General features: G+C 38.7%; 1 protein-coding gene across 4 annotated transcripts in view; it reads right to left on the bottom strand.

The window, feature by feature from the left end:
• Positions 1-916: 916 nt before the first annotated feature.
• The window catches only part of TMCC3 (transmembrane and coiled-coil domain family 3), a 175,477-nt gene continuing 152,113 nt past the window's right edge, over positions 917-24,280 (bottom strand). For 3 of the 4 annotated variants that reach the window (XM_061639564.1, XM_061639563.1, XM_061639565.1), the window contains 3 exons: positions 9,923-10,839; positions 8,051-8,186; positions 917-7,373 (listed from right to left, as the gene is read on the bottom strand). In XM_061639564.1, the coding sequence (XP_061495548.1) occupies positions 7,071-7,373; positions 8,051-8,186; positions 9,923-10,839 (1,356 nt within the window). In that variant the 3' untranslated portion in view covers positions 917-7,070. Of the gene's footprint in view, positions 7,374-8,050; positions 8,187-9,922; positions 10,840-11,157; positions 11,360-24,280 lie in introns of those variants that run through there. The other variant, XM_061639566.1, reaches the window with a different exon arrangement.

The following is a 24,280-nucleotide window of genomic DNA, read 5'->3' as shown; positions in this document are numbered from 1 at the left end:
AATACCTCTAGTTAAAAAGAGAGAAAGACCTCAATGGATGACTGAAGAAACTCTTCAAATGGTTAAAGGGGGAAGGAAAGCAAAAGCAAAAGGAGATAGAAACACTGTCAGAACCCTAAATGCAACAATACAGTGACAAGTATGTAGGGACAAAGAGAACTATTACAATAGTTATTGTATAGAAATAGAAGAGGACAACAAAAAGGGTAGAACAAGAGCCCTATTCCAAAAGATTAGAGAAATGAAAAGGAAATTTAAACCAAGAGTAGGGATGTTGAATAATCAACAGGGGAACACACTGACTGACCGAGATAAAATAAGAGGAAGATGGAAGCAATACACTGAAGAGATGCAAGGATGACAGATTCATTCATGGATGATGAAGAACCAGAAATTCTAGAATGTGAGGTGGAAGCTGCTCTTAAACTAATTGGAAGAAACAAATCACCAGGTACAGGTGGCATACCAATAGAGTTGCTACAAGCTACTGAGACTGAATCTGTCCAAAATTTGTCAACAAATATGGAAAACAAAACAATGGTCCACAGACTGGAAGTGTTCAATATACATCCCAATTCCAAAGAAGGGATTCCAGGGAATGCAGTAATTATCAAACTATTGCCTTAATATCCCATCTAAGTAAAGTAATGCTCAAGGTTCTACAGCAAAGGCTCTTCCCATATACGGAGCAAGAAATGCCAGATGTCCAAGCTGGATTTAGAAAGGGAAGAGGCACCAGAGATCATATCGCAAACATATGTTGGATAATGGAATGGACCAAGGGATTTCAGAAGGAAATCACCCTGCGCTTTATAGATTACAGCAAAGCCTTTGACTGTGTAGATCAGCCTTTCCCAACCAGTGTGCCTCCAGATGTTGTTGGACCACAATTCCCATCTTTCCTGACCATTGGCAATGCTGGCTCAGGCTGATGGGAGTTGTGGTCCAACAACATCTGGAGGCACACTGGTTGGGAAAGGCTGCTGTAGATCATGAAAAACTATGCTGTAAAAGAAATGAGGGTGTCACAGCATCTGATTGTCCTGTAACCCATACTCTCAACAAGAGGCTACTGTAAGGACATAATATGGAGAAACTGATTGGTTCCCAATTGGAAAGGGTGTGAGATAGGGGTGTATTTTATCACCCTATTTGTTTAATCTGTACGCAGATGGAAAGCAGCATTGGACCAAGATGAAGGAGATGTGAAAATTGGAGGGAGAAATATCAATAATTTAAGATAGGCAGACGATACCATACTACTAGCAGAAACCAGTAATGATTTGAAATGAATGCTGATGAATGTTAAAGACGAAAACACAAAAGCAGGACTACAGCTGAACGTCAAGAAGACTAAAATAATAACAGAAGATTTATGTAACTTTACAGTTGACAATGAGGACATTGATCTTGTACCTCGGCATAGTCATTAATCAAAATGGAGCCAATAGTCAAGAAATCAGAAGAAGGCTAGGATTGGGGAGGGCAGCTATGCGAGAACTAGAAAAGATCCTCAAATGCAAAGATGTATCACTGAACACTAAAGTCAGGAACATTCAGACCATGGTATTCCTGATCTCTATGTATGGATGTGAAAGTTGGGCAGTGAAAAAAGTGGATGAGAGAAAAATAAACTCATTTGAAATGTGGTGTTGGGGGAGAGATTTGCAGATACCATGGACTGCGGAAAAGACAAATAATTGGGTGTTAGAACAAATTAAACCAGAACTATAAAATTATGAAACTGAGGTTATCATACGTAGGACACATAATGAGAAGACATGATTCACTAGAAAAGACAATAATGCTGGGAAAAACAGAAGGGATTAGAAAAAGAGCAAGGCCAAACAAGAGATGAATTGATTCCATAAAGGAAACCACAGACCTGAACTTACAAGATCTGAACAGGGTGGTTTATAACGGATGCTATTGGAGGTTGCTGACTCATAGGGTCGCCATAAGTCATAATCAACTTGAAGGCATATAATAACAACAACATTTAATCCTTGGACCAAGTCTGTGCAATCTCAGATAAGTGCTGTGATTTTATGTCTGTACAATCCAGGCAAGACAATTATTATACATTTAGTTAATTTACAGTGATAGTTTTGTTGCATACAAACCTGAACGCTGCTCAGCACTGCTAACTTCTGCTGCTTTATTATTTAGGTTTTAGGTGAACTTGTTCTTTGTATTACATAACTGCAATATCAACCGAGCAAGCTACATCTGACACAGAAATACTGGTACTGTATTCAGAGAAATACTGAAAGTTAATTTCTTCTGGGCCTCATAATATATTTCTTTATTATTTGATTTATATTCCATCCTTCCTCCCAGCAGGAGGATTTTATTTCTTGGCATATGCTGCTTGTTCTGCAGTTTGGAGGATGCTGTGGTGCCATCAAAATATAAAATAAAGTGAGTCTTTGATTATTGGGTTTCACTTTGCTGTTTGGTACTGGTGCTGTTTGGTTAGGGTAGGACCAGAAACAGAAAATGAGAAAGTGCCTGCTAGTCTAAATTATGTTTCAAGTAAACAAAGAGACAGTTCTATCATAACATTTGCCATCCGCTGGGATAGACTTTGGAATTACTCCCATTAATATGTAAATGGAGAAAATTCCCACTAGAGGGTGTCTTCTGTATAGATTCAAGCATTGCACAAGTTCCATTCATTTCAACAGGGCTTGTGTAAGTTCCACCAAATGAATGGTGATTTAGAATATAATTACTTAGAAGATTGCACCGTAAATTGGTAAGAAACAAGCAACAGTATAAAGTTTGATTTTTGTTTCTTCTTCAAAGTAGTAAAGGTACTAACATGTGGATCCCATATTTTGTAAAACAAAGTATCCAAATCTTTTAATATCAAAAAGTCAGCCTGCAGTATACTGTACATGTAAAATAGGAGAGTGTAAACCAGATATTACTCATTTACAGCAATGGGTCATCTATTAACAAAAAAATGACTGCTGCACCTGAGGGAGGTTCCTTGTCTTAAAAAAAAAGTTATTAAACTGTAGTTAAAATTAGAGAGTTCATAAGAGAATCCTTAGTAGTTTAGAAAAATAGTTTTTAAATGGATACATTGGCCAATGCAAACAGATGTATGCACAGCAAGCTTTCTAAATCTAGAGCACAGTTGCTGGCTCACGGTCTGGAACATCCCAGTTGTGAATGCTTACAAGTTTTGTTCAAATGAATAAAGATGGAAAAGCACTGTTGAACCAAAGGAAAAGCAAGATGTTCTGCAGATGCGTCACAAGAACTGGTAATCAAAACAAGGGAAATCCTCCCGAACAGAAGGGATGTGAGCTCAGGGCTAAGTCCAGAGAAAAATAAAATACTTTTACCCAGAAGAAACATCATGGATGAGCTGGGGGAGGGGAATTAAACTCAGTTTGCACATTAATCTTAAAACATCATGACATACACCATTGCAAATATAATTGTTGTTCAAGTAAAGTACTTTGAGAACAATTTAGCCATGGTCAAGATACATCATTAAGATGCAACTAATGATAAAGAGGACTTGTAGCAGTTAAACTGCTAATGAAACACATGTAGAAAATAGCCAAATGTGACCAAAATTTTTTGGGGGAAAAAGAATTTAAAAGGAATGAACAACTAGCTTGAAATTTTTAGAGGGTAAAATGTAGCTTTAAGGCACCCAGTTTAGTTTCCTCCCTTTGAGATACTTTGGTGTCCTTTGCTTCCCATGCAAAATATTCAGTTTATGAACGTATTTGGGTATTCCGTCCCACACTTATAATTGCGTGAGGGGGAGAGTGAGAACAAGTCTGTTGGACCTGCTCCCTAAGCTGTATTCCCAAAGCCGGCATTGCTTCCATATGTAGGGAAGGCACATTTCTATAATAAGGAGTCTTCTCTACTTGGTGAAGGTGTGATTTTGAAACCCTCATCATAGTCCTCCAAATCATGCAGGGAGTTTACATGAGTAGATTGCACTCTTCACTTGCGAGATTAATCCCTCCAAGTCATTGAGGATGATGGGGCTGATGACAAATGGGCTAGAACTAGTACATAAGAACATAAGAAGAGCCTGCTGGATCAGGCCAGTGGCCCATCTAGTCCAGCATCCTGTTCTCACAGTGGCCAACCAGGTGCCTGGGGGAAGCCCGCAAGCAGGACCCGAGTGCAAGAACACTCTCCCCTCCTGAGGCTTCCGGCAACTGGTTTTCAGAAACATGCTGCCTCTGACTAGGGTGGCAGAGCACAGCCATCATGGCTAGTAGCCATTGATAGCCCTGTCCTCCATGAATTTGTCTAATCTTCTTTTAAAGCCATCCAAGCTGGTGGCCATTACTGCATCTTGTGGGAGCAAATTCCATAGTTTAACTATGCGCTGAGTAAAGAAGTACTTCCTTTTGTCTGTCCTGAATCTTCCAACATTCAGCTTCTTTGAATGTCCACGAGTTCTAGTATTATCCACCCTTTCCCACACTCACATGAGGAATTTTAATGCAAAAATAGGGGTATGGGATAAGAAGTCCTACGTTAATGATAGATTAGCTTAAATATCATGCCTGGCAATTGTGGAGAGATTCTGAAGAGTTTTACCAGTTTAAATAAATAGCTAAATGGATAAAGTTTTCATAATATATGCTTATTGTTTCTATTGTGTTCTGGATTTCTTTTTTAAAAAAATTGCACTGATTGATTTTAAGCCATTTTTTAAAGTGCAAACTTTACCAGTACTTACATCATTAGCAAATTAGCTCCTGAAATTATGCCAAGCCTCAAGGTGGCTTTCCAATCTTCTGGGCTTTTCTCAAGAAAACTGAATATCCTTTGCTAAGTCTTCACTATTCAGCAAAACAAATTCTTGCAAGTGCTGCCACTGCTGTTTTCCCAACACTCAGGACAGAAACATACTCACTGTCCTCCTGCCGGCTCCAGTATGACACCACGTCTCTTTTCTGAAAACGGGGGCACACAACACTAGTCAAACCCCACCCCTTTTTACTGTAAAATCTGGTCGGAGCTGCTGGAGTGTGTGTGGGGTTTTTTTTTTTTTGTAATTCAGCTTCAAAGAGATTTCACAGCTGAAATGCTGCGGGGTATGCAATTAGGGTGTTCATAGCCTCAGGACTGCTAACTACACACTAGCCATGTTCATTCTATGGTGGCCAGGGCTCTTACTAAACTAGGCTGGTAAAAACATAGTGCTAGTCTTCTGCACAATTACATTTATAGGCAGAACCCCTGCATCTGGAAGTGCCCTTGGAGCACAATTTCTCCTGTGTGAGGTAGCAATGGGGGGAAAATTTGGTTCCGTTTGTATTTTAATATGAACCTATTTAATTTACTCTTCTTCAAACAATATATGCAAACTTAAATGCAGATACCTTTCAAAATTCATTAATTCATTAACCATTAATTTTGCAGTGCAGTTCAACTAAAGAATATGTAAAAATGTCACATGAGGGGATAGTGTGCATAATAATGCATGTATTCCTGAAAACAATTTACAAAAATGCATTAGATAAAATGTATATTAGGAGAAATGCACACTTAAATGCTGGTGAATTGTCTTGAGAATTTTAACATAAAGTTAGCAAATTGATGCAGAAATGTGGAAAACTAAACTTAAGACTCAAAAAATGTGAAACTCAGATTCATCCATCTCTAGGGTAAATCCCATTGAAATTAATGGGAGATGTGCAACAGGATGCTTCATTAAGATTCAAGCACATTACAGTACAAGAGAGGTGTTACAACATTTTTTCTGCAACCAGTGCTGATAATTAAATTGGCACATATCCTTTCATCCTTTTTTATATATAAAAAAACCCCACCAATGTCTCTCGCCCCTTTTCACTTCCTAGCCAAATTTATTCAGATATCTTATACCAGTACTTTCTTACATGAAGCTTTATTTCAATACAACCTTCACAGTGATTGTGGTGTTGTAGGCTGAAACATATTGATTTGAGAATACTGCCCTGCTATAGAAAGTAACAACTTATCAGAGAAATTGACAAGCAATTTTGGCAGGGAGGACAGAATGAGGGCAGTGAACTAGAGAGCAGAAAAGGGCAAAGGGAGAGAATGAAACCTTGCATTTTAATGACTGAAAGTTAAAAATTGGACAGGAAAAATGAAAACAAAAGCCAAAAAGATTGTAGTGTTTGGACCATTTTGTTTCTTCCTGCATTCTATTATCCATACTTGCTCATAACAACACTCATCACTAAACAACGAACACCTCCCTTACAGCTTCTAATGTGAAGAGATGCTCCTATCACTGCATTTCTGTAAAAAAGGAATTCCCATTAGGTGAGATTTTCCCAAAAGATATAAATGCCCATGTTTGGTCCACAGGAAGAACCACATGATCAACAGATCCTTATTTATTCAATGGCCCGGAGAGCCATGCATAAATTTATTAAGATCATGAAACAAAACCGAAATGGAATATAATATTAACTAATTTGTAAGGCAAACAAATTCTGGGAAAGGTTAAGAAAGAATACTCCTTGACTATTGGGCCAATGTCAATAGTATGCAACAAAAGTAAGAAACTCCATCACAGTTTCTACCCTATGAATATTAATCATTAGGGAATACAAAAAATGTGGCTAGCATTTTCCCAAAGTATGTAAATCTCAGCTTACTGCTTGCATATGCTTCATAAAGAAAGAGTAGTACTATGTGTGGTAGGATGATGCAAATGACAATTTATGAAAATGCAATCTCCCAACTAGGTTTGTTGTTTCTTATTTCTATTATACTCCTAAACCCAAATCTAGTTAATATGTATTCAATACTTGAACATTTAGGAAGTCTGTGGTGTAGAAAAAGTTAATGAGATTAAGGCAAAAAGATTTACACAAGTAACTAGTCCATAACAGATTCACCTCATTCCATATAAGGTGACTGATGAGGTGAAAGCACTGCCAGGAGTTATCAATCTTACATATTTATATCCAGAAGGAGAAATGTCTTCATCTACTCTGCACAGTTAAACTGCAAAAATTAAAGATTTGGTAGTTTGTTTAGACATATATCTTCTATTACAAAGAAATGCTCTGGGAGTTGTGGATTCATCGTGGTATGATCAACTTTTCTATGGCACAGATAATGTGATCCCAGTTTTTGCATACAATTGCAAGAAGAGTTACTGCAAAAAAGGTGCAAATAATATGGAAACGGCTTCTCATCATAGGAGCTATAAACTTTGCTATGGTAGAGACGCACACTAGGATTACGGTCATGAAGGCCAAGACTACATTTATACATTTCCCCAGTAGGACTTTGGCATTAACAGTTTCTGACTGCAGAGCTTGCTGTTCTTGCTGGTGGAGCTCCAGCTTAGAGACCCGTGTTTGGCAAGATTCCAAAGCTTCCTATTGATAGAAAATTGAAAAGGGAAGGAAGGAGAGAGAAAAGTCAATGAACCATCACAGTTATACATGAAATAGATTTTCATTCCATCTAATTCTAATGATTTATGAAAGACACTTCCATCTGTGCATAAATCAACTAACAAAACAATTTACAACTGTTTGATGATGAAAGTCAAAGTTGTAAATATATCACATGTACATGGATGTCTTCATTCTCCTTGAAGGAGAAGAAATGTACAAGGGCCAGTGTTCATGTTCCATCTCATATCCTCTGATTACACTGTTCAACGAAAAGCTGGGTGAACAATGGTTTACATAGCACTTTTCCGTGCTTTAAAATATTTTGTTGGTATGTTATACTATTTCCCTGGGAAGCTTATGAGGGAAGCTATAATATTTCCCATGGAGAACTGCAGCTACTCTCATCTTGTGGGAGCAATGCCATTGCCAGTCTATGGATCCATCTGTATGACTTTATGACTGCAATCCTAAGCATGCTTATTAGAGAGTAAGCCTCACTGAATGCAGTGGGACTTAATTTTGAGTGAGCCTGCATAGGATTGTGCTGTATTTCTCTAAACAGAAGATGCAAAATCCTAGGATTTACCCACTGGACCACAGTGACTAATTCTTTGGAAACACAAAATAATCTGTTACTTAATTTTAAAAGTTGATACCTGAACATCTCGTGACCTTTCATAGGCCTGATATGCCACCTTTTCTTCAATACTAGCTAGTTCTTGTTTCAAGTTGGCTGTCTCATGCTGATGGAGGTCTGTTAGATCATTCAGCTGGTCTTCTAATCGCTCATACCTTTAACAACAACAAAATTTACTGTGAATTCTAATTAAAATGTATACCTTTTTATTTGCAAGCTGTATTATTACTGTTCTTTATCAGGATAACTAGCCTTTTCCTCAGCTGAAATCCTACTGGCTTTAGAAAAGTATATTGCCTTGAATGCAAGCAGAACAATGTAAATCTTTTGGGAAATAATTTTATATTATTTTTCCCCATCAGCACCTCCAGTCTTACTATTATGAAAGCTTTTGCATGTGACTTCGGAAATTAACCTGACAAGAGATTTAATTTGTATTTCCATAAGTGCTCACAGGGTAAGTCTGCTAACTCTGGGAATATGCTTCACTCAGTAACCTAACAGCAAATGTGTTTGCCTCTTCAAGTGCAGATAACAGAGAATCTTCAAGCAGGGAATCTTTACTAATTGTCTTTGTACATGTGCTTATACTGCATGTGCCTGTTACACTGACTTCCAACAGGCACTATTTATTACTGTACTGTACCATCAGAAGTGGCTTACCTGGTGGGGTGTGGCTGCAACATTACCTTCCTAGAAGCAGTGTTGCTGCCACTTCCTGGGAGGGAGAGAGAGATGGGCAAGCCAGTGAGGTGACTGCTGACTCCCCCCCCCCCACACACACACACAGTAAGCAGCAGCAACACTGCTGTCAGGAAGGCAGCAAGGCAGTGGGGAGATCACTGTCTCTGCCCTCCCTCCTGGTAAGCAGCAGTGACACGACTGCTGAGAAGGTAGCAAGGCAGTGGGAAGGTTGCTGCCTTGACTCTCCATTCTGGTAAGCAGCTGCGTCAGGCCTGTAGCCAGCCTAAAAGTTCAGGGAGGGGAATTTTTTTTCCTGTAACAGATTTATTTTTGGTTTTGTAAAAAAAACATGAGGGGGGCAGAAAAAATTGGGGGGAGGGACCCAGCTATGAACCTGAGCTGTGTAACCACTGCCAGGAAGGTAGCAGTGAGGCTTTTCCCCACCAGGTGAGTGGCTTCTGTATCATCAAATTGCATTGGACAACGAGATTCACAACACCAATCTGCACCAAAAAATAAAAAGATTTCATAATATAAAGATACTGTCAAAAGAGATACTAAAAATGCTTTCATTCAGGCAATGCGTCAGGAAGTAGTAATGCTGCCTTTTATTCTTATTTTGCAGCTGTGCATTTGTGAATTTTATCTTTGTTATTATATAATTTGTTTTGTTTTTAATATGCTGTACACTGTTTGGAAACTTTTCATATTAGCAATCTATAACTTATAATAAATACATAAAAATTTAAATGTGAGGTGTGGGAGGTTTCCTCATTATGCATTTCATCAAATACTATATGGTAAAACTGGAAGCTTTCTATTTGCCTTAATAATACCACATGTACATGCAATTTACAAAATAAAACATATCAGAAAAGTGTCAGATACAGCATTTCCCAGAAATCCTGACGTGTGTATTTAACATTAAGCTTACCTACACTAAAAGGAGTTTGATGTGGTCAATGCAAGTAAGTAGGAAAAGTTCTTCTATGTTCTAATGGTCCTTGCTTTCCCCGCAAGGCCTCTCAAACATTCCTCTCTTTTCACCACTCTTGAGCCCCTCCAGCCCACTGGCAAACCGTTTCCTGACTATTTGCTCCCTTTCTGATGTCAATTCATTCTCTGTGTTGCATTGCTTTGACTTCACCTCATTCTCATCTCACCTATCTGTGCAAAGCAATTTCAATGGGCCAACATCATAACATACCTGTATCGTTCCTCCTGCAGTGTTTGAGAAATGAAACCATACTCTCTTTTGAACTGTACTTTCAAATTTTCAATGTCATCTGCTAATTGGGATTGTGCTTCCTTTATTTCCCGCAGTTCCTCCAAGAGAATAGAAAGCTTTCCATGGCTGTCTAGAGGATTTGTCCCACCATGGCCAAAGGACTGGTTTCCATTACTGTCTGCAGAGCCAGATGTTGCACTTGAGCACTCATCATCACTGGTGTATTTTGGCTTGGCCACAATGGTAGCACTGCCACCGTAGGCCCTAGAAGTAGTTTCTGGCCTGAAGTCATCTAAGCTGCTCTTTAGGTGAGCGATATTGTCAGCACTACCAAACTTATTCCGGATCAGGTTTGCAAACTCTCTGGATTTACTGAAAACAAACACTGGTGGTGTCAAGGAGACACCTGGAACACCTGTTTTGCTGCTGTCATTGCTTTGGCCAGTGGTACGAGATTTCCCATGGGTATCCTTTAAGGAGTGTTGGATTTCCTTCAGGCTGTCTTTGGAAGTATCCTTGGTACTTTTGGAGGAACCATTTTGTTCTATTTCCTTGAGCTTTTTGTGATACTGTTCCAATTTCTTCTGCAGCTGGGCTATGGAATGAGCAGACTTTTGGTTCTTCTTTTCAAAGACTTGTTTAATTCGTCCAGCTTGTTGTTTGTCTGCACTGTTCACCAGCTTCAAATACTCTGCCACATTCCCATCCCGAGCTGTTTGTTCTATTTTGATTTGCTCTGTAACTTTCAGAATCTTTTGCTTTAAACTGTCAACATTGAGTTTTACTTTGTGAAACTCAAACCCACCATCAGGTACATCAAAGTTGAGGTTGGTGTCCGAACCTCCCCGGCGAATATTGAGAGGCAAACTGAGAGTATTCATGTCATGTCTTTCAACCTATAAAAGAAATTAAAATTCAAAATGGATGAGGGGTTACACATAGAGAGAGCTTAAGTAGCTTTCCATGATATAATTCATAAATTATTCTAAGCAGAAATTAATTAAAGACCACAAAGCACAACAAATCTGGTGGTAAACATGATTGTGATGCAAAATATGGAGCGGGTGTGGGGGAAACCAGTGTTCTGCTCATTCATTCACCTATGTGGAACACTAGTACAAATATCCAGTTAACCAAAGGGTACAATATTACTACACAACATATCAAAATAGTAAATACTATTACTCTAAGGTTGTAATATTATAAACACTTACCTGGGAGTAAGCATCATTGAATATAACAGACTTACTTCTAAGTAGACATATATAGGACTACACTGGTCAACTGAACAGTGCCGTATTACTCAAAGCTGTTGACACTGAATTACAAAGTTAAAACCATATTTAGTCTTCTAGATAAAAACTCCTTCAGTGTTGCTTTTGTTGGCTACACAAATGAACTGTATCCTCCATTTTCCTAACTGTGCTATCTACAGAAATTTCACTAGGCAACTGCTTCTGGTTTTCAGATCAAGCAAAAACTTCAGTTCTTTTTATTGACTTGGGAGCCCATACAACATGCTGCTTCCTTCCTTGATCTCTTATTCTGTAGCTCAACTGGCACTTCTAGCCATCTGGTCTGTTACTATATTAATGTACCTTACCTAACACAAACAACGTTAGAAATACCAGCCAGTTAGCAGTAGTTAGCTACTGCTGTAAATGAACAGACCTAATTTTTCTCAGAGCTCATGAAGATCATGTAATCTGATAAGTACTGTACATAGAAAGTATGCTTCCCAAGTGCAACAAGTCCTCTAACATGCACGTGATTGTCTGTGTAGCTTATCCAGCAGTGAAGTGGAAAAGTGCTCAGATAATAAGAAACTCAGTTTATAGTCCAATCTTCACACAAAAAGCAAATACTACAATTTCCAAAATTGTTGAAGGTATCTAAAATTCTTGGTTGAGTGCTGTTAGTTTAATTTTATTTTAAAATGAGCTTCATGAAATGCTTTTAAAAATGCAAAATATTCTTTGAGCAGAAGAGAATGTCCAAGGTACTAGTACATGTCCAAGGTATAACCTATTGGATACTTTGCACATTGGACCTGATAAGCATGATCACATGATGCAATAAAGGAGATATTATACAATACATAATTGTATCTATGACTGTCCATCTAGCAAACAATAACTCCCACAGAAATAAGAATGTTCCCTTATACAACCCTTCTTCTCATGTTGTGTTTATACACATGCATGAGCAAGCTGTGGTCAACATTATTCTACCCAGGATGAGCTTTGCAGTACAGATGAGATACAACATGCTCATTACAAAAGAAACATGCACAATTGGCCTTAGCATTATGGTAGCTGTTTTTTATTACAATAAATATTTTCACCACAATGAATTTTGACTACACATAGTAAGTAGATTCACAATGCTGTGTGAATCTTCATTCAGAAGCCTCTATTACTGAGACAGCTAAGGGGATGACTATGCACACACAGAACTTTTTTATGACAGTACTCATTGGTACTGAGTACCAACAAGTCACTTTTTTGCTGCCCATTGTAGCCCTTTTGTGCTGGCACCCACAGCACTTTTATCAGTATGAGTATCAGCACCTAATTGTTTACAAAAAAAAGAGCACCGTACATATAATAATAATAATCTTTATTGCATGCTTAGCCATGGGCCATGTGCAAGAATACATGTTAAAACATACAAACATACATTGATACGTATCATCTTACAATTTACGTTTCTTTGGGTGACTCATTCATGGGGGAGACACTCTTAACATAGGAATCTCTCATTTTTTGTGCTGCCATGGCAAAATTGGCAACCGCTAGTGATACATAATTACATTCATCCAATAAAAGCATTATAATCTTTTCCCTATCTGAATAAGGTATTAAAAGGTTTAAAAAAGTGGATAAAAATTTCCGCCTAGGATTGTCATAAAGTGGGCAATGGAGTATGTAGTGTGTAATGTCCTCTATTGCCATGCATCCAAAGATGCATAGATGTTGAGCCACTGGTATGCCTCGATATCTGCCTTCCAAATAGGCCGATGACATAACTTGAAAGCACAGAGCTGTAAAGGCTCTTCTAATGTGGGCTCTGTCAAGTGAGTCTAAATAATTTGCTAACGTGTGATTAAGTTTAATATGAGGGTACCATGTTGAAAACCGGGCCATCACAATTGAGGCTCGGTCCTGGGCTGCATCACATTCATAAATCCAATTGCGGAGAGTCATTTTGCTTAAGTCTAAAAGTTTATCTAATGTAAGGTCATATTTTATGAGTACTGATTGATATTCCTTCGCCCAACCTCCCTTCGCCATTTGTACCTGCCAACATTTCTTAGTCATAGATGTATTATTCATATTAAGAATTCGAAGCCAGTATCGTAGGTATGCCATATCTATACGTGCCCTTACTGAGGGGAGTCCCAGTTCAGCTCTCATGTGGGCAGCCGGAGTGCCCGGGGGGAGGCCTAACACTATCCTCATAAAGGCGTTCTGGGTGGGCTCCAAGGTGGATCTAGCGGCTGGGCCCCATAGTTCTGCGCCGTATAGTATCTTAGCTAGGATTTTAGCCTTTAATATTTTAATCATAGGGGGAATCAATTGGCCCCCTTGCGTGTAAAAAAACGTTTTGGCTATACCTAGGGCGCGTGCGCCTGCTGTGGTCACTGCTTTTAACTGTGGGGTCCAGGAATGGTTATTTGTCAGCAATATGCCGAGATATTTATAGGAATTAACCTGTTCTATTGGGACCCCATTTAGTGACCAGGAATTCTTTGCTTTCATATGTTTTCCACTCACCATGACCTTTGATTTAGAATGGTTTATCTTAAGTTTCTGGGTCTGACAATACTCTTCCAATTTATGTAGCATTCTTTTAAGGCCTATTTTGGTTTGAGAACATAAAACCACGTCATCAGCGTATAGGAGGATGGAGATTTTTTCTATTCCAATAGAGGGTGGGAAGAAGGAGGGAGATGATAATGCATCCACTATGTCATTTATAAAAAAATTGAACAAAAATGGAGCTAATAGACACCCCTGCTTTACTCCTCTGAATACGGGGATTTTCGCTGACAAGATGCCTTTGATCCCTTGTCGAACTTGGATGACGTTAGATTGGTAAAGGGCCCTGATCAACCATAGCAATCTTTGGTCTATGTTAGTACGGGCCAATTTTTGCCAAAGCAGCTCTCTATCTATTGTATCAAAAGCCGCCGAGAAATCTATAAAGGCGATGTATAAAGATGAAGAGGCTTTTGAACTGGTATTTCTTAATAGATGTTGTAATATAAATGCTTGGTCGATAGTGCACTTTTTGGGTCTAAAGCCAGCTTGTGCATCGTGTATTATTGTTTCAGTCTCGTCCCAGTCCATTAATTTATTTAACAGAAATCGGCTGTACAGCTTTAAAGATACATTTAGGAGGCTTATAGGACGGTAATTTGCTGGATTTGCAGGATTACCTTTTTTAAAAATTGGTACCACGATGCTGGTTAACCAGCCCTGCGGAATATTTCCCGTGTTGTTTATGTGCGTGAATAGAGAAGCTAGGAGGGGTTCCCACCAGGACAAATTTTGGGTAAAAAATTCAGGGGGAAGCATGTCCTCTCCTGGAGCTTTCCCAGCTTTCAGAGTCCCAGTATCGTGTGTTGTAACTGGGGGCCAAGGTGGTAAATCATCCAGCGCTTCTATATTAACTACCGATTTATAGGTAGATTGATTACCAAAGATCGTACTAAAATACATCACCCATTCTTCTTCCATTATAAGGGGGATGGATGTGTGATTTACTGGGTTCAGAGTCCCCTGCAGAAGTCGCCAAAATTCTGACTCAGAGCCCATTCGGGCTGCTTTATCTAGCGCCTTCCAATTTGCTTGATATAGAGATTGTTTTTTTGATTTTATTAACCTTTTATAATCTCGTCTCATTATTAATAATTGCTGGAAAATATCTGGGTGGTTTTTGGCACGGAATAATTTAATTTGCTTAATCAGGAGTTTCTTAGCAGACCTACATTCTTCGTCAAACCATGACTTAGGTTGAAGGGGAAGTACAGCCACTGTTAGATCTGAGATCCGGGGGCTAAGTTCGGTTATTATGGCTTCGTATGCCTTTAGACTAATCTGTGGGTCTGCTATGGCCATTTGTCGTAGATGAGTAAGTGTATTGGTTGACAATAAGCAATGCGCCTTAGTCCCTATCTCTTGAGACCATTTTAACCATTTACGGCCATACCCAGAGCCCAGATGGAGGGCTTTTGATGAGCCAGTCTTATTTTTTAGAGAAGACCTTAAAATTAGTTTTAAAGGGAGATGGTCACTTTCTGGTCTGGCGAGTATGTTAAGTTCTTTAACTCTTTTTGTCATCAAAGGGGAGCTTAGGAAATAATCAACTAAGCTAGCCCCTGCCCTTGCATGGTATGTGTAAGATCCTTCCAAACGATCTATCGGAGAGCCGTTTAAACATGTCAGTTGGGACTTCCGGGAAGGGTGACTTAGCCTGTGCCTGCTTTTGAGACGGGCTCCTGCCTCAAAAGAAGCTTATTCAGATATATCAGTCAGTTTTTTCTTTTTTTTTTGACTGATTAAACTTCTCCCGGGTAGGGAGAAACGAAGAGATTAACCTCAAAGCCTATTTTTGTTGGGACGACCAGATCTCATTAATTTATGGGACGAGGTCCAGCCGACGAAGGTGGGACGGATTTTCAACAGCAAGCTCTATCTGTTAAAGCGAACGTTCATCTTATCTTCTAAGAGAGAACGCACTAACAGGCAAGCACCCTTCTTTCTATATTTTTCTTTTACTTGACTTAAATTGTTGCTGTTTAAAAGAGATTTGCCAGATTGATCAGTTTTTGACATCTCACTGGGGAGCCATAACTTCTCTCTGCTACGCACTAATTAATAGCTTATCTCTGTTTTTGTTGCAAAAAGCTGTCCTGGATTTGCATTCTAAAGATATACACAGAAGAGGGATTTCTATTCCAGATTTTTATTTTGAAAAATATTATACTGTTTTGAGACTACTCTCTTTTTGGTCTATTTTATTTTGACGAATCTGTTTCTTGACGATTGCCATTAATTGTTTCGATCCTGGGAACTGCATTTTGTTTACTTAACTATTGGAGAGATAAGGCTGTCTGCTCTGTTTATACTGTGATGTCACCAAGTTTGGAGAATTAACCCAATTGTTGCTGAAATAAGAAGTGGTTTTCCTATATTTTTCTTTTAAAATGGCAATTAAGAAAGTGGCTGAAAATCTGGAAATAACTATGTTTCAGAAAATAATGGATGAGATTGAGATAATGAAAATTGAATTGAGTAAAATGAAGCAGGAGATTAAAGATATAAGGGTCCCTGTGAGAGAGGTGACCCTGGAAGGGGTCCCTGTGAGAGAGGAGACCCCGGAGATTGGAACAGGGGTCCCTGTGAGAGAGGAGACCCTGGAGACTGGAATAGGGGTCCCTGTGAGAGAGGAGATCCCGGAGATTGGAACCAACGTGGAACAGGAACAAGATTTGGAGTCTATGGACTTTAGAAATAAAATCTATTGTTTGGAACTCAATGTTATCTCTGAAGAAATGAATGAAGATTCTAGAGATAAAGTTATCAATGGCATGGATAATCTTCTGGACTGGAATGATGTGATGGAGCCCAATATAGAGAAAATCTATGGAATTAACTGCAGCCATGTGACAATGGAAAAACTTTTAAGAGATGACCCAGTGTATTTTGAAAAAAAGAACAGAGATATGATTTTACAGCAGTATTTCAGCAACCTATTCAGAATGGATGGCAAGAAAATATTTGGGATAGAGGTAATTCCCATCAGACTCTTACTATATGACTATGGCTTTGACAGCAAGATTATTATGGAATACTGATAATGGAAGATTGGATATTGAAATTACTGGACTTAACAAGACTACTGAAGATGGAAGATGGAAAATGGAACTAATAGAGATAATAGAACAATGGCTACTGAAATTATTGAACCTAACAGATTCTGATGTGATGGATTAATTGAAATGTTTATTTTGACTATGGTTATGACAATAAGATTATCATAATTAGTAATGAGATGGATTAATCGATATGCTTATCTGGAAAAAAAAATTGATAGATATATTTCTTAAAGAATTGAAACCTCTCTTTGACTTTTTGTGGAAAGAATAAAGTAATGTTTATGAGATTTGATGATTAAGTAAGATAACTACTGGAGGAAAGTGATTTTATAATATGACTTAAGAGACAGGATTGTTATATATTATAGACTTATAACTGATTTGATCTTTGACAAATGGGAAGTCAATATTTTACTCTTTATTTTTTATTTTTGTTTTTTTTTTTCTTTTTTTCTTTTTGTTTAACTATTTTTGATTTTGTTTTTTGTCTTTGAATGTTTTATGATTTTGTCTTGTATGTTTTATGAAAATCTGAATAAAAATTATTGAAAAAAAAAAAAAAACATGTCAGTTGGAATTTTTGTATTAGCTGGAAAAGTATTTGGCCGTATTTGTTGATTATGTTATCCATTGTAGATCTTTTTAAGAGGGGGGGTCCCCAAGGAACTCATCGAGGGGGGCTTCCCCTTTGGGGTAGTTAGGGCCCAACCTGGCATTAAAGTCTCCTCCAAGGAGAAGCTCAAAGGATGGATATCTCTCTTGAAGGGTTTCCAGAAATATATCTAAAGCTGGCCAAGGGGGTTCTTGTTGAATGGAATTTGCCGGGGGAATGTAAACGTTAACACATATGACTGGTGGGAAGCCAGGAATCCTCAAACCCAATGCCAGCAAAACATACGGAGTCTGTATCTTAAGGTCTATTACCTGACAGATTAAATGGGAGGCAATCAGTATAGCCAATCCCCCTCGCCCTCATCCCCTGGATGCCGATTTAATCGCTGGCTTTGCCCAGGTTTTATAGCCCCTAATTTCAAGTGTCTCATCAGAGACCAACCACGTTTCTTGTAGCAAGATGACGTCAAATTGTTGTAAAAATTGTATAAATGTCACGTCCGCCATCTTATTTTTCCATCCAGCTATATTCCATGATAGTATGGAGAGAGGCGATTCCTTTGCCGGGACTCTTAATGTATTTGATCTTTTATGATGTCTTGGGTTACACTTTGGGTCGTTTGGGCTGGCTGAAATTGATGACCGTTGTCATTGATATGGGGTAATAATGTTTACTTCTGGGTAGAGTGTGCTGACGTTTGATGTAATCCGAAGGGTCTGTTTCATGTTTCTTGTTTTACACGTTGGAATACTATTGGAAGAACCAATTCCTCTGGTTGTAAATAACGCATCTTGAGCCACGAGGGGTCCGGCATATTCTTCCTAGAACTCTGGACCCATTCCCGATTTAAAAGACTAGGCGGGCTTCTTTCTTCATCGGATGTTAGGGGGTTATTATTTTGAATTAATTGGTCCAAGTGAAGGTGGGGTTGATTGTTCCTTTTTGTTTTTGTTTGCAAAGGCTCAGTCAGGTTATCCACAGCTGGTGTGTATTTGGCCCCCTTTGCATTTGTACTTCTGTTTGATAGTCTTTGGAGCAATAGAACTAATCTATCAATGATTTCTTCCTGGTCTTGCTTCGGCAGGCAATCGTAAGATTCTACGAGGAGGAGTTCTTCAGGCATAAAGTCCGCCTCCCCCAGTAGTTTATCCTCTATTATTGTCCTTGCCACTCACTGTGGTCGATTAGTATGGGGGGCCAAAAAGGGTGACCTTTCCTGAATGTAGGCTTGATTATAGGAGCTTGAGACTCCATGTCCCTTCTCCAAGGGAGGGCAGACTTGAAAAGCGGTTGTGGAGGGGCTTTGTTGATGAAATACCTTTGCACCATAATGCCTTGAGATAGTAAAGTGTCTTTGATTCTGTATATGCGATCAGTCATATGTGGTGATTGTATTGTGAAAATAGCCCGTTTCTCGGGGACCTCTGAATACAGGTGGGACACATGCCTGATATAGTTCCTGCTATTGATGTTCGTGAAGTAAGGATCAAGGCAGCTGTGAAAGAGTTGTCTTAGCGACGATGATAACCAATATTTCTGTGACTTCGGTAGGAAAGTGACCACCAGCTTGTCTCTTGATAACTGTAAGTTCCATTTCGTAACTTGCTTAAGGCGGTTGGGGACGAAGGGTATGTTACTCGGGATGTAAGGACTCTGAGTATAACTGTCCTTTGGCGGAATCCCTGAGGGGTTCCCTATTAGTATTTTGTCACTTTCTGGAGGTGAGCATAATATATTTGAACTCAAAGGAGTTGGTATTTTGGATGTTTTTTTTGCTCTGAGTGGCGGAGATTGATGGACTTTGGGTGACGCCTCTAGTAATTTAAACAAGGGTTTGAAGTTCATTTTCTTGATTCTTGTAGGTTTGATGTTTTTACAGTTCTTTGGTTTTTTTTCTTTTCCTGGTTTTCCTGGTTTGTTTCCTCTCCGAGCGGTCCGCTTTATTTTCTTAGAGATCTTGTCTTTCAGTTTAGGTGCCGGAGATGGAGAAACTCGGATTTTGTTGGTGTTATCGGCGTTGTCTAAGGTAGATTTCTCTAAGAGCTGTGGTCCTATGTAGCTAATTAGAGTAGTTAATAAGCTATTCGTTTCTGTAATGTAGGCTTTGATTAAGCCCAGTTCTTCCGTTACTGCCATACCCCAACCCAAGGATGGGAGGTTAAGTTTCTCAGCGTTCAGATAGATTGGAACATTATTTATGGACTGATGTTCAGGACATGAGGTGCTTGATTCCTGGAGTTCTGCGACAGAGTCTATAGTCACCATTGCTGAAGGAAGTTCACCCTCCCTTGGTGTCAGGGGGCAATTAAATCCTGCATCCTGTAACTCTTCGGCTAGACATCTGGCTTGTAAATTATCTTTATGTGGGTTGATTTGCAGTTATCTATCTAACGACCATTCATGCCGGATTGGCGATTGAGAATTGGCTTTAACTTCACTCAGGGGCTCAAGGACAGAGTCTAAGTGAGAAACATCTGGTTTTATTGGAAAAAATCGGGTAATCTTAGTTTGCAGTGGAGCCATGGATTTCTCTTGCCCTACGGAAATTCCTAGCTCTTTGCATTTTTTCCTTGTATATATCATCACGGATGCTTCAAAGGGCTATTAATTAAGCCTAATCTACAAGTCTTGAGGCTTATTGCCCAGTCCAGGGTGTAAAATTATGTTTGAAGTTTTATTAGAGACCATAAAAGTCCTTTTTCAAGCTGTCTTTATGCCGGCCAGTTTCGTGTTAATTCACTTTATCAGCCATTTTATCTGCGGGGGCTGCTTCCCGTACATATATATATATACACACACACAACATATTATAGCACCAATATTGTGCTTAGCCCTTTCCCTACTCCTGATTTCCTATCTATAAACCACTTCTTCCCCCAGCTACTTTCCCTCTCCATAGGATTAAAGATAGACTTCAATATGTGTTTGAAACTTACGAAGGGAAAAGCCATTTAAGGAAGAATTTTGAATGGGGAAATGGCAGAGGAGGAAAGGATTCAGCACCCTTTCCCCTCCCCATTTCAGTGTCCTCCTAAAGCTTTGTTTTGTTTTTTACAAATTACAGTAAGGCTCCAATGCACACATTTGCACATAATATAGGACCATGCACGCATCACACAGCTGTGCCAAGTGAAATAACTAGCTGTGGGTATTCTGCCACAGCAGATATATCTCTTTCCACCCATAGACCGCTGTCATTATGCTTCATGTCAGATACCACAGGAGATTTGGTACCATGTGTCCTTGTCTACACATATGCAACCGCACATATATATTCAACTGACACATTATTTTTGGGTCCCGAGTTCAAAGTCACAGTAAGCCCTGGGACAAGTTACACATTGGGGGGGAGTTAGAAATCAGATAACAAATCAGAGCTTAGAATCAAAGAATATTTATTATAAAATAGGAGGAGATTTAGTAATTTGCAGGCTGTTTTAAAAAAGGTTGACTATACAAGCAGCATACAAATTGGACTGGCAACTGTGGGGTTAACTTCAGGAGGCAGTAGAGGAAAGAGGGATCTAATACCTAATAGGAGGAGATGATGATAGACACCAGGTAGAGCTGCACAGAACTGAATTAGATTAGAGATGCTTAGAATATAAACAATGCTAAATGGGAGCCGTGTGGCTATTTTGCTTGACAGCATTTACTTTGATCAGTTTCCTAGGTAATATAGAGATTTCTGGAGTCAAGAGGCTAGAAACATCTTTTAAATGACAGTGAGACTGAACTCACTGGTAACAGACTTTAAGAAGAAACTGCTTTCTCAAACTCCTTCCCAGTGTCTTGGCTGACTAGAGACTGACAATGTTCCAAATGGGAAGGAAAAATATCATTATAGGTATTGCGTCTTTATTATGCATTGGTTTATTTCAAATATTTATATCCCACCTCCCAGACCTCATTCTCGAGACAGTTTACAACAAAATGTAACAATTCATGCAAAAAATAAAACGAATACAATGAAAGCAGCAGCTAAATGTGTTGTCGGCCACTCACTTCATAGCATGGGATGGTTTTGATGCACAAGATCAATGGTCTGACATGTTTTAATGAAATGATAAATACATCAGTTAAACAAAATTCAGTCCTAATAAAGCAGATACATTTCAGCATTATCTTTCTCGGATCTAACACTGAGCTGCTGATAAGAATTATGAGTCCTAAGATACATCTACAATATATGTAAACTTAATACTTTTATTTTTAAACAGCATCTAATATTCAATATGCCATGCTTGATGAAAGTGGTAAAAATTAATCTCAATCCTGAATTTATTCACATGTTCATTAATCACACATGTGCATTAAGGTTCATTTCAGCCTTATATCTGTTATTTAATAGGTGTACAGATGCACACTCACTAATCTAAAATGATGCCGTAAGATACACAGGCATCTTTAGAATTCTGGGAGTTAAACCAGAGAGTAGTTAAAGTGCCATTCACAACACCACACAGAACTCAGTGCCAAAAGCAGAACTATCCTCAGACGTTCATGATTTAAATTTTCTTGTACACAATACCTCTAGGTCTTCATTTACAAAATGTTCAACAAAAAGAACAGAGGTAAGCCACACACTTCCTGAAGCAATTCAGCCCTCTTGACTCAGTGCATAAGTAAAATTAATATTGTCTGTTAATTGAGTTATGTTTACATGGAATCTAATCAGCAGTGTTACCCAGGACAAAGTATACATGCTTTCAAGGATGGGTGGATCTGCTTGCAACCATACAGTAATCGTTATTTCCTTCAATATATCCAACATAAATCTGAACATGATGCTCCTTCCCTACTTTAAATGATGGAATCTCTCTTCCTCACAGAGGTAAATTGCTCCCTAAGCGCTGTGATTTCCTATGACATGTTATAAAACTATACAAGAGGCAACTGGTTAAAGTTCATCTAAGGTGGAAAACTTAGCATGTGGAACACACTGAATCAAGTTGCCTAGTAAGGTAGCCTAAGACAACTTCATAGTTAGGGCACAAAAAGCATATATTATTAAAGGATTCCCTCCCCTCCCCTAAGCCAACAGCTAGTAAAACTGATGACTGAATGAAGGCTTGAAGAGGAAGAATATATATTTGTCTTAAACATGGAAGCCTTTAACAAAAGATGAAATCACAATTGAAAATGCGAACATAAGGCCACAGCTGAGATACAGTTAGATAGAGATAGATTGCCTCATGTACGATTACTGTAATGCACTGTGTGTGGGGCTGCTTTGAAGACTGTTTGGAGACTCCAACTGGTTCAGAAAATTACAGCTAAATTGTTAGACTGGGATGCATAGGCATGACCACATCTCACCTGTGCTAAAAGAGCTATAGAGGCTCTGTTTTCTGGCACAAATGAAAGGGTGTTTTTTATTTTACATTTAAAGCCCCAAATGACATAATAGCTTTTTCAAATACTGCCTTTAGAGACCCAGTGTGTTGCAGTGGTTAGGGTGTTGGACTACGACCTGGGAGACTAGGGTTCAAATCCCCACACAGCCATGACACTCACTGGGTGATCTTGGGCCAGTTACTGCCTCTCAGCCTCAGAGGAAGGCAATGGTAAACCCCCTCTGAATACCACTTACCATGAAAACTCTATTCATAGGGTCACCATAAGTCAGAATCGACTTGAAGGCAATCCATTTCCATTTTTTTCTTCAACACAAAGCTTACCAATCTTAAATATTTACTTCTGAGACCATTCTCCAGGTACCCAACATTTAGGAGATTCGGTGGATGGCAATTGAGAAATGAGCATCTTCAGTGAAAACACCTCACCTTTGGAATAGCTTCCCTGAACAGATCCACGAAGTGCCTATATCATCATAATGTAAAAACGATAACTTTTTTAAAAAGGCTTTTAACTAATTGCTTTTGCTGTCTTTATTGAATTTATCATTTTATTGAACTGCTTTTTTTAAAAAAAAATGCTCACTATTTGTTTAGTTTATTGATTATATTAGTTTCATTGTTTGTTACTTTAAAAATGTTTAACATAAGTTGTTTTGGAGACACTGGTCAGAAAGGAACTCATACAATTAAACAAACAAAAATGAAGATGCTAAAGTATTTGCAAAGAAATTGAAAATTTGAATCCCTTTGGAAACATAATGGGCAATCTACTCTCTTCTTGATGACTCAGCAATTGAGGGCTGTTGTAGAAGCAATCATCTAAGAACTATGCGGGGGGGGGGGTTCAGTGGATGTCAGAGAATAGTTGACATTGTTTTCCTAGTGAAAGCTCACCCATCAGTGGAGTTTGTCAATTATCAGAGCAGAATGCTGACAAAATCCAGTTTATAATATTCATAATAAACGTGCACATGAATAAATAAAAGGTGTGCCACACATATCTGGGTTGGGTCCAAACAGCTAAGTTAGGAGAACTTAGTTCACACTGAAATCAATAGGAGTTTTCAACTAACTTCGTCAAGTTTTGATCATTACCTTTTCCTCCTCTCCAAAACCTGTCCACCACTAGTTATTTTTAGATGTATTATTTTATGTGCCTTTCATAAATACGGCCAATAATATTTCAGCAATTTCCCTTCGTATTAGGCTAGCTAGCATGCACTCCTTGAAATTTTTTCAGCATTACTTTCCTCAATGAATTTGTTGCCACAAAGAGCATCTTTAAGTGTTTTTGCATCTTTCCCCCCCTCTCTGTATGCTACTCTTCGTGACACAGAGAAGTGTGTCTAAGAAGGAATACATAGCATTACTTTTTTTGTAACATACCTCCAGCTAAAAGTTAAATAGGTGTGGTCACAAGCTTCCATACATGCCCCACTGTGCAGAAGGAAAGCACCATGCAGAGAGAAAATAAACTTGGC

The sequence above is a fragment of the Rhineura floridana genome, chromosome 8 (genome assembly GCF_030035675.1).
Source record: "Rhineura floridana isolate rRhiFlo1 chromosome 8, rRhiFlo1.hap2, whole genome shotgun sequence".
Taxonomy (NCBI): Eukaryota; Metazoa; Chordata; class Lepidosauria; order Squamata; family Rhineuridae; genus Rhineura; species Rhineura floridana.
Note: the sequence above shows the minus strand (reverse complement) of the source record. Positions and strands in the feature narration are given on the sequence as shown.